The sequence below is a fragment of the Aegilops tauschii genome, chromosome 5 (genome assembly GCF_002575655.3).
Source record: "Aegilops tauschii subsp. strangulata cultivar AL8/78 chromosome 5, Aet v6.0, whole genome shotgun sequence".
Taxonomy (NCBI): Eukaryota; Viridiplantae; Streptophyta; class Magnoliopsida; order Poales; family Poaceae; genus Aegilops; species Aegilops tauschii.
Genome location: NC_053039.3, coordinates 397,598,423 through 397,609,325, shown reverse-complemented (window position 1 = coordinate 397,609,325; position 10,903 = coordinate 397,598,423). Strand labels below are relative to the sequence as shown.

The 10,903-nt window shown below is 46.4% G+C and overlaps 1 protein-coding gene and 1 long non-coding RNA gene across 5 annotated transcripts; one reads left to right on the top strand and one right to left on the bottom strand.

Moving 5' to 3' along the window:
• The first annotated feature begins 1,744 nt into the window (after nucleotides 1-1,744).
• On the top strand, nucleotides 1,745-10,066 carry LOC109742381 (KH domain-containing protein HEN4). Of its 4 annotated transcripts, none has more exons than XM_020301469.4 (7): nucleotides 1,745-2,290; nucleotides 6,322-6,744; nucleotides 7,013-7,264; nucleotides 8,326-8,706; nucleotides 8,950-9,026; nucleotides 9,244-9,355; nucleotides 9,652-10,066. In XM_020301469.4, the coding sequence occupies exons 1-7, from the start codon at nucleotides 1,799-1,801 to the stop codon at nucleotides 9,793-9,795; spliced, it is 1,881 nt and encodes a 626-aa protein (XP_020157058.1). In that variant the 5' UTR covers nucleotides 1,745-1,798; the 3' UTR covers nucleotides 9,796-10,066. The 4 variants fall into 4 exon arrangements, with proteins under 4 accessions (XP_020157058.1, XP_020157057.1, XP_040246505.1 ...); XM_020301468.4 differs by having other exon boundaries at nucleotides 1,754-2,290; nucleotides 9,241-9,355; XM_040390571.2 differs by lacking the exon at nucleotides 1,745-2,290 and adding an exon at nucleotides 4,178-4,434.
• On the bottom strand, nucleotides 3,087-4,046 carry LOC141023460 (uncharacterized). The gene is made up of 2 exons (XR_012184998.1): nucleotides 3,525-4,046; nucleotides 3,087-3,286 (listed from the first exon to the last, which is right to left on the bottom strand). It is a non-coding gene; the product is annotated as an uncharacterized lncRNA (long non-coding RNA).
• Nucleotides 10,067-10,903: the final 837 nt, after the last annotated feature.

Below are 10,903 nucleotides of genomic sequence, written 5' to 3'. Positions count from 1 at the left end.
GTGAGCGCCATTTGCCAGTTCCTGGACTTATGGGCCAAACTATCGATGCAACACCCCGCCACTCACACTGATCGATGGACTTGGAAGTGGACTCTGTCGGGCACCCATTCCACAAAAAATAGCCTATGACACTACTTCCGCGGCGCGCACTCGTTGCGGATGGGAGGCTCTCATCTGGCAACCATGTGCACCAATGAAGTTCAAATACTTTGCCTGGTTGGTCATTTGCAACCGGACTTGGACTTCTGATCGATTGGCCAGAAGAGCCGCCCCCCCCCCCCCACCAGGCCGCTTGCCCTCTCTGCTGCCAGGAACAAGAGACAATCAAGCATCTTTTGTTGCATTGTGTCTATGCGCGCGAGGTTTGGTCAATCATCCAGCACTGGACCGGTCTGCTCAACCATGCGTCAACCAGCAATAGCGAGCTATAGTCCGGGTGGCTTGGGATTTAGCCCTCCATTCTGCGGAAGCTACGTAAGGGCATCAACCCAGTCTTCCTATGTACATCGCGAAGCATTTGGCGTGAACACAATCACGGAGTCTTCAAAAACAAATCCCGACCGCCACACATTATGGGCGACACTATTAGGGACACTTGCTATGAGTGGTGGAAGGTGGGGAACAGTAGTCTTAAGAGAATTATCACAAACATAGCCTGTGCCCAGGTGGCATCGAGGGTATCGCGACCGACCTGTGGCGCTGACCCAAAAGCCTTGTAAATTGTGTTTGCTCTCTATCTTCTAAAAAAATAACCTCTACAGAGTTAGACTCCGCTTCTAATATGTTAATGCCGAGGGAATTTGCATGGTGAAGTCCATCCTTCATGGCAAGCGCCTTCATAAATGTTGCGTCCACTGCATACGAGTAGAAAACGCACTTGCCAACAACAAAAAGAGCCATTTGCGTCTCTCATAATATCAACCGTCGCTCACGCGCATGAATCCACATAAATTGATGCGACATTCAACTTCATACACCCAGGGTTTGGCTTGATGCTAGTGTGATTTAGCCATATTTAATCAGTTTTGCTAAGTCTCAATCAACTCAGACTTCATTATGTCTCAGTCGATGCATGAAGGTTCGTATATTTTTTCTTTTTATTCTTTTTATTTTTTCTTCTTATACAGTACTAGTATGTCACTTGACTAAGACTTGATTAAATCTAACTAGCCACACCCATATTTAATTGCAATACACATCGTATAATTCAGAGTAGGGTGTTTCGGTGCCCAGGCTCATCCGCACCCGGTTAGAAAAGAATTCGTAAAAGATTCAAAATAAATTCGAAAAATTCAAATATTTTTTTGTGCGGTAGGCAATTTGATGCTTGAGGCCCGCTCCAAATTTTAAGTCATTTGGACATTTGACTAGCTCTCAGCAAAAAAGACAAATCGGGCCAAAACAGTACATGAATAGTAAACATTTTTACAGACCCCCCAATTTGTCTTTTTTGCTGAAAGCTCCTCAGATGCCCAAATGATATGAAATTTGGAGCGGACCTCACGCATCAAATTGTCTACCGCACAATTTTTTTAAATTTTTTATAATATTTTTTTTGATTTTTTTTCATAAGATGAGCTCGGGTGCAGAGATGGATTTTCGTATGATTCATCACTAATAAAAAAAAACTAGAGTAGTTTCTTGGCCGAATGTGTTAGGTGATGTGAGCGCCTGATCCGATCCTTCGAAGTTCAATCGCACGGTGGATACCGTGCAGTCAACGGAGCAACCCATCTGACGCGGTCAGCGGGTTTTCTTTGTGAGGATCAGTAGGGTTTTAGCTCAACCGTCCAACCCCATGGAAATCCCCCCCAGCTCCGCCCCGGCCGGCGCCGGCGGCGCGGTCGCCCCCGCAACCCCGGCCTCCTCCTCGAACCCATCCCCGCCGCCCAAGCGTCCCAGCATCACGCTCCGCCTCCTCTGCCCCTCCTCCCGCGCCGCCGCCCTCCGTCCCGCGCGCGACCTCCACGTGGAGCACCCCCCCGTGGGGGACGAGGCCGTGCTCGTCGTATCCGGGCCTGATGCGCCGGCCGCGGCGGTGAGGGTGTGGGAGCGGGTGGTGGGCCACAGTATCGGAGGCGACGAGGCGGGGGAGGAGGGGGAGGAGAAGGAGGTGGCCGGCGTCGTGGGCTGCCGGATGCTGGCGGCCGGGGGGCAGGTGGGCTGCGTGCTGGGGAAGGGCGGGAAGACGGTGGAGCGGATGCGGCTGGAGAGCGGCGCCCAGATCAGGGTCTTCCGGAACAGGGAGCAGGTGCCCCCCTGCGCCTTGCAGGGGGACGAGCTCATCCATGTACGCATCTCAACTCCCTAGGCTTTTTTGTATGCAAAGATGAATGAATCTGGGTGTTGCTTCGTACTGTATAATGCATCAAACAAGTGTTGCGCCCGGTGGATGTTGCTTGGTGGCGTATAGTCGATGAAACCAACCAGTGCCGTGCCCGCGCGGGCAATGTTTAAATTGTACACTTAAATTCAGTAAGAAATTAGTGTGGTTTAGGATTGCCATTTAAATGCTTGCTTGAACCGTGCAATAAAATTTTGTAAGGAAATAATGAGATTAGGATTGTCATTTACCACTTTGGAGTGCATTTTGTAGGTAATTATCAACATTAGTTATGTGTTACAAAGAATGCGTTGAGCGATTTGAGTCACTCAATTAGGTATGTATAAAGATGTGAAGCAATTTACTAAGAAATTCACTACAGCGCGTCCACACACCGTGCGATGTTAGCGCAGCCGCTGCCACTTCCCTGTGACGTTGGCATCCACGGCAATCACATGGCGCTGCCACAAGCACTCGGCTGATTATGTGGAGGGGAGCCAGTTGCTCTATGAGACTACGCGATGCACGTTTGTGTGTGATGATTCCTGATTTTCTAAATACTGAAAGGAAATGTCCTTATCTGCAGCATTAACCATCAAATGTAAAAATAATGCCCGGAGACTCTGTCAAAACATCAGCCAGTTACCTGGCATATCGGACAGTTAATATTCCCGCTAAAAAGCACGGACACGGGGACGGAAAGTCGGGGATACGCATACGAGGATACGGGATACGGCATTTTCCAAAAATAGCCATTCGGGGATACGGTGAGCATATATAAAATAAAATAAAAATATGCCATGTAATATAGAGTTAATGCAGAAAATAAAGGAGAAAAAGATTAGAATAGAGATACTGCCCCATTCGGGGATCTACAGCACCAGGACCAGACTGACCTTCACTCTCACCCACAGACGATTGGCTACCGGCTGTGCCACTCCCAGATGCCATGCTCTACCTAACCTAACAGCAAGCATTCGTCATTCATGATCAACAGCAGCACAAGCATTGAACTAGCAAACATGACATGAGTAGCAAGCAACAGCAGCAACACTACTACTACAATCTACAGGCATTCAAAGAGCAGCAGCTAGCAAGCAGCCAAGCTCAACATCCAGCAGCTTAATGGAAGATCAAATCTGAATAAAACAGATCAAGAAGTGGAGGAGAGGCTTCTAGTTCAGGGATTGGGGAGGGTTACCTGCCGTCAGGAGAAGAGGCTGCTGGCTCCTGGTGTGGGGGTAGTGGTGGCCGGTCGAATCCAAGCGTCGCCGGCGGCGGCGAATCCAGGCAGCGGCGGCTTCGTTCCAGGAGGTGGCGGCTTTGATCCAGAAGAGACTGGGACCTGGGAGCCCCACCTCGTTACGTGGAGAGCTGCGTGCGATCCTGCAAAAACAGGGTTTCATTTTGGGCCATGGCTGTTTCTGGGCTGTTTTTGGGCCGGGCCGTATCCCGTCCGTGTCCCGCCGTGTCCCTGGGCTTTTTTCTTTCTTTTTAATCGAAAATCAGGGGATACTGGGGGATACGCGTATCCAGCCGTATCCCGCCGTGTCGCAGTATCCCGCCGTGTCGACACGGCCAATCGGCAAGTCCTGCCGTGTCCGTGCTTTTTAGTATTCCCGGCCACCTGCCGATACGAAAAGCACCTATTCTCGCAATTAACTGGGTGGGCCGATTTATCGGTCTGTGAAGCCGATTAATCGTCTGTCAGACCGAATTATCAGCTGGGCTGATCGACTGCCTGGGCATTTTGGCCCAAATTTAGCCCGTTCCCTCCCTTCTTCCGCAGCCGCCCGCACATTAGGTTAGCCCGTTCCTCCCTTCTCCCACAGCCGCCTACGCATTAGGTTAGCCCATTCCCTCCCTTCTCCCTTCTTCCACTCATTCTCCTTTTCCTCCCGCTCATGGAGGAGCAGCCGCCGCCCCTAACCCTAGCAGCCGCCAGCGCCGTCCCCTCCCTGAGCACCCGGCGGCACTGTCCCTTCCCCGAGCAGCAAGATCCCCTCCCTAGCAGCTGCCAGCACGGCCCCCAGCAGACAGATCTCCACTCCTCCAGCTGCTTCGTCGCCTGCTCCTCCTGTCCTGTGTCCATGGCGTCGCCAGGCAGCGAGGTAAACTCCTCTCCTCCTGCTGTTCTGCTGCTGTGCTGTTATCCTATGCAGTATCTAGTATGTACTGATGTGGTGGATTTGGCATTTGTAGCAATCTACAGCTGCTTCTACTGCAGCAAGTACTCCAACATTGATTTTTTTTTTCAGATGCAGCCTATGATATATATATGTGGCCCTAGTTAAGCTACCAATAATGGGATACCAATAAATACAGTTAACAGACCGATAAGCTGATTAATCCCTACTCAGCACCCGACCGATATGCTACGAATTACCGATATCCTGAACATTTCGATGGCCCCCTTTACATCAGGAGACAACCACCTGCCTGAAATGGCTGCCTTCCCATACCCAAGCAGACCGTCGAGCATGAAGGCATGAACTGATGCCGTTCGTTTGAAAACCGTCTTATCGATGGAAGGCCCACTGCTGATTACCTGCATTTCTCAGGCCCAAGTTTACATGCCCTTTTGTGGATTTGTTGCTAACCCCGACAGCCTTTAGGAGATCCAGATAAAAAATGTCATCCCCTTCTCCATGAATTTTCATGCATATCATGGTCTTGCCCTGTGTGGCTGTGTGAACCCATTGAATCCATACCGTCGTTGTGATCTTGTTGTTCAAGGCCTTGGCGCAATGTTTCACCATTAGCTTCAGCCTGCTCCACGGATGCCGCTTCCTCACTGCACTTTGCCCTTGTCAGCAATGACTTCCTCCTGACCCTCAACCTCTTTGTCCCGGGGCTCGAAAGCCTGAACGTGCTCTTCAACTGCGCCCAGTCACAATCCCATGCCTCCCTCCACCATCACTTCAAGGATGATTATTCCATCATGCCACTGCGTTGTTTGGCCCCAGGGCGTGGATTGCGCACTTCATGAGGGACATGTAGGACGGTGCAACTTGCAGATGTGGTGTAGGTTAGTTCCCTGGGGTGCATCACAATATCACATGTCTTTTGACGAAGACACGGTTATGCATATGGCATGAAAGGATGACACTTTTGAGGAATTTCAGCAGGAGGGCGTGCTCAACTGCATGTGTTCCACTGTTCACACCCCATCATGCAAGGCGCTCATTTTCCAAATATGTTGACCGTTTGATTTATGTTGATGTAATGGTTGTAATTCTGGATATGATGTGGAACAATGATGATTCTGCACTAGGAGTCAATTTTAGAATGAGAGATTTTCTCTGGGTGGTGAGCTGAAAGCATAGAATGGGACATAGTATTAGAATGTGGTTGTGTGCCTGAGTTGGCATGGTTTTGCTCAAAATACTAATATGCTTGCTTGTGAATGAACTTGACCATATGCTGCGAATTGGAATATCATAGAATGCTGGAAAGAAGACACCGTTCTAGCATGATGATTTTGGTAGGCATCTTCATAATCTATGGTTGGTTTATGTTAAAGGTCATGGTCTTCTTGTACCTCAAATACATGTGCCCGTATTAGAAAATGGGCTCTGAATGAACTAATCTTGCTTGCTTTGTACTTGGCTCTAATTTAATTCATAGTTGGGCACCTAAAGTGAGCTCATTCTTGTGATTTCTGAACAAAGCTGTCTTATCGATGATACGTTTGCAGAGATGTTGAGTTCATTATGACCGAGTCCCACCCCTCTACTTGTGAACCTTTTACACAAGCAGTTTTTTTTCTCACCAAACCATCAGGCAAGCAGAGTCTTGCAGTTTCTAAAATACTTGTGTGGATTGCTTGGAGATTAACCAGTTCTACCTGTTGTTATATTTAACTGGTAATGGCTTTTTTTAGTTTTGCGGTGCTTGAGAAATCAAGATTTGCTGTTATATTGGCATGTTAAGCTTTAACTTGGATATTTAATCTTTTGATTTCACCTTATTCTAACATGATGATGTTTTCCTGTTAGATAAGTGGGAGCTTTTCTGCAGCAAAGAAAGCACTTTTATTGGTTTCAACCTGCCTCCAAGATAATCCTAGGCCAGACACAAGCAATTTTCCATCTGGAAGACCATTCGGGCCTCCAGGCAGTGGAGTTGGTTGTCCACCTGGTGTGGATCCTCATTCTCAAAGAAGCTATTTACCACCACCACATGTTCCTGACTATCATGCAAGGAATTTTTCAAGCAACGGTGCTGCCCCTGGTCCTAGATTCTTTGTTGAACAAGAGATAATGTTCAGAATGATATGTTTAAATGACATGGTGGGCGGCGTAATTGGAAAAGGCGGTTCCACAATCCGTGCATTACAGAGTGAAACTGGTGCTTCAGTCAAGGTTATAGACCCTGTTGCTGATTCGGATGAACGTATAATTGTGATCTCTGCGCGTGAGGTGTGGCTCTAACTTTCTCCTCATAACTTAGAAAAAATCACTCATTTTCCTCTTATAAAGTTTCAAGTAATGAAATTCTTATATTTCCTGTGGGAATTTTTTTTATATGGATCTGCGTCTTGGTGAATACTTGCATATCATGACAATGCACAGCAAGTTGGATGCTGGCTCTATCCTGCCAGTATTGACAAGGATATGGGGATAACTTTGTCCATGCATTATCTGTTGTCCGAAATGTTTTTGATGGATGCAATTTTTGTTTGTGCAGAATTCTGAGATGATGCATTCTCCATCTCAGGACGCATTGATTCGGGTATATTCTAAAATCTCGGAGGCGTCTATGGATAAAAGTTCTTCTGTACCTGCCAGGCTTCTTGTTCCAGCGCAGCATATTGGTTGCCTACTTGGCAAAGGTGGATCCATAATTGCAGAGATGAGGAAGGTAACAGGAGCCAGCATCCGAATTTTTGGGAATGAACAAATTCCAAGATGTGCACAACGAAATGAAGAGCTGGTTCAGGTATGTTCCAGCTCCACTAATCAACCACTCCAGCTTTTGACTTTTCGTGCCTTTGTATGTTTCAATCTCGTGGACATCACAGTTATCTCTAGGTTACATGCCCTTTTTATAGTTTGCTAATATGCCGGGAACCCGCGTGGGTGGGCTCGGGGTTGCATGCATATAGTGTCGTAGAGAAAAAAATGCTGGGTACTAAAGATGGTTGATCTGAAGTGTCAGACTCTTAACTGAATGAAACTGTGTTAGATGGATTATCTATTGGTGTATTTTCCTTAAAAGCACTGAAGCTTCATCATTGAGTGTAAACTTAGTTTACTCCACAGCAAATAATGCAATGTATTAAGAATGTTCATTTAGTATGAAATGGAAATAACAGCATGCATCAGCTTCAAGTTGTATTAGCAAAAGGTCTCGCGTTGAATATTTAGAAGTTATTTCTACCTTTTTTAACGCACATCAGGATTCAAAGAGAACTACAGAGTGCATTTTCTCTCAAAAAAGGTAACTGCAGGATGCCTTTGTTCTGTGAAGTAGTATAAGAGAACTAATATTTTCTTCGTTCATGTACTGTAGTTATGCTGCAACTCTTTCATGGTAATTTCTTAACTACCATGAAAATAATAGTACGCGTCAACTTGAAGCTGTATTAGCAAAAGGTCTTGTGTTGAATATTTAATATTTTTTCTACCTTTTTTAACGTACACCAGGATACAAAGTGAACTACAGTATACCTTTGTACTGTGAAGTAGTTTAAGAGAACTAATATTTCCCGTTCATGTACTGTAGCTGTGCTGCAACTCTTTCATGGTAATTTCTTAACTACTGCGTATTTTGTGCTCCAAGTCCTCCATTTGGAACATGATCTGAGTTACTTGGTTCCTTCAAATTGTTTCCCTTGAACCTTCCTTCTAAGAAAATACACTTGTGATGCATATGTGTGTCAGTCATCTATTTTGATATCATGCTTAACATATATAGGATCACCCACAGAAGAGAGGAAAATAGAAGATCACTTAAGGAGATGCAGTTCAGACTATAACTTTCTCGAGCCCTTGTTGCAGGTCACCGGTAGCTTTCAGTCCATCCAAGATGCATTGCGTCATATCACTGGGAGGATTAGAGATCTCATCATTCCCCCGAAGCCACATCCTAGTGGAGGCATGCCTCCGTATCCACCTGTTGGGAACCCTTCTCATCATCAATCAAGACAAGAAGCTCCACCACATCACAGTGGAGGCATGCCTCCCTATCCTATGCATCCTTTCAGACCTAATCCTCCCATGGGTCCTTTTGATGTGGCAGATCATCGACCACCTGGCCCACCTCCTTCACATCCAATGGAACACATGGGTGCTGATAGGATGCCCTACCCGTATGGTTGTGAACAAGGAGGTCCTCGTCCTTTTGTTGAGCAGCCATCACCAAGAACCTGGGCTCCTGAGGTTAGTACATGGAGAATGCTGTTTGACATAAGCATAAATAATTTAGCATGTTGTTGGTAGCATATTGTGCACAAAGGTCTCTATTAAGAACTTCCACTGTCAAGTAACTCCCAGTAAAGGTTGCAGTTTAGGATGATCTGCCATTGGATTTTGTTCAAAACAATATCATTTGTATGCACATCAGATTGCTGATTTAGGCGCTGTGGTTGAATGTATAAGAATCAGGTCCCTTATCATGTGCAGGCACCAGCAACTGACGCTCCAAGAAGCATGCCTGATATAGTACCAGCTGTAGATTTCAGAAAGGGACCAGGGGCAAGGTAAGTTCAATGCTAACTGTTTGATTCAGCTTTTCCCATTCTTTTTTAATCATTACACTCTGGCTGTGAAACCAGAATTTACCATCAGATGATATCTTTTTGTCCAAAATATCATGCATACAATCTATGTGGAAGTTCTAGTCCATTGATAACTGAATCTGTAGGAGTGATCCCTTTCTTGAAGAAATTAACACCATTTTTCTGACATCATCAGCAGTGAAAACCAAGTGGCTACACCAGCAACTACAACAACTGAAGTTGTTATTCCTTGCAAGTACATAGGTTTTGTTTGTGGAGCCAATGACAGTGACCTCGCTGAGATAAAGAAGGTACGTACACTCTTCTTTATTGTTTACCTAAATCAGATTAAACGATACTTGTCGTTGTCCCATGTTACCTTGTGCTCATCGTATAAATTTTGGCTTGTCGTTTTGTCTTAAACTCTTAATGCCATAATACAGTCCGCGCATATCACTTGCATATATTTCAGCTTTTTATCACTCTTGCACACGCACTTGAAACAGTCCTTAAGTCTTGGCTGCCTCTGGCTCTCTAGACGTAAACTCTATGTAACCCGTTTAAGGAGCATCCGGCCACAGGGCTGACAGTGTTGCCTACCTTTCAGATATCCGGCGCTGAAATTACAGTACATGATCCAAAGCCCGGAGATACAAATTCAACAGTTATTATATGTGGAGACCCCGAACAAACGAAGAGGGCGCAGAGCCTGATTCATGCTTTCATCTTTTGTGGTCTCTACCAGAAATGACCCTGCAACAGTGGTGATATTTGCCATCATAGAACCATGGATCCTCCTCGGAGGTCTTCCACCTGGAGAGTTTTTGTTTTGTTTCCTTTCCCTGAGAGGTTGTGTGTACATGTACAATAGTGATTGGGTTGTATGTAGATAGGATTGAATTGGTGGCTGGCTGGACACACAGACAGCGCCGTTGTAAGTTTCTTGAGTGGATAGCTGGACGCATGGCGCCATTGTAAGTTGTTGAATTTGATGTATGAACACAAAGTCAGCACCATTGTAAGTTGTTGTGTTTGGTCGAGGGAATTACCATGGAAGGCGTGCCCAGCTCTCTTGTTATGCCTTTTTCCTGCCATCCCATTATCTCTGAGCTCGCCTCTGGGGAGTTGGGCCCTGCAGCTTCTGCCTGTTTTCTGTATGACCATTCGTGGTAGGCAGTTTCCAGGAAACGCTATGGTGAGGCAAGGACAAGTTTACAGCGGATGCTGGCATGGCATGACTTGACCTGCAGGATCAGAGACGACCCGAGTCAACCGCACCTCGAGATTCGCATTGTTGCTATAGCTCTCACTCACCCTGAGACTGAGAGGGTGGCTTGAGTTCACCCTGAGATTGAGGAACCATGTGCAAGGCCTTCTTCGTTTGGAACTCAGGAATTTCATGAAAACTACGCGCTAAAAACTTGGCAGGAATTGCAGCGGGGCCTGAATTCCTTTCTGGACAAGGAAATACTATTGCAGGAGGCAGTTTTCGGAAACACCGGAGAGCCACGGCATCTTGGAATATGCATGGTATACCGGACCATTCCAAGTTACCAACTGGACGCGAAGAAGGCCATTTTTGTCCAGCAAGAACCCAGAAGGAGAAATGCGCAGCCAAGACGTAAGCTAGACTTTGGTTACGATAGAAGAAATGCACAGACAAGGCTTTGGGTGGGTCTTCCCAGAGGAACTTCTAGGCAAACCGCGAGCTTGACATTTCTAGGATCTTGTTGGTATGCTTTCGGATGTGCTCCACTAATCAATTATCTATCCCCGTGCCTTGGGCTCTATGTTTACCATCTTGTGCCGTCAAGCATGCATGCATACGACTTTTTTTGTGTACAGCCAAGCATGCATAC

Bases quoted from the DNA above. Each gene is read 5' to 3' on its own strand.
- LOC109742381 (XM_020301468.4), top strand. From the start codon at position 1,799: ATGGAAATCCCCCCCAGCTCCGCCCCGGCCGGCGCCGGCGGCGCGGTC. The intron at 8,707-8,949 runs GTTAGTACATGG...TATCATGTGCAG, and splicing joins CAAGAACCTGGGCTCCTGAG to GCACCAGCAACTGACGCTCC. The intron at 9,027-9,240 runs GTAAGTTCAATG...TGACATCATCAG, and splicing joins AGAAAGGGACCAGGGGCAAG to CAGTGAAAACCAAGTGGCTA.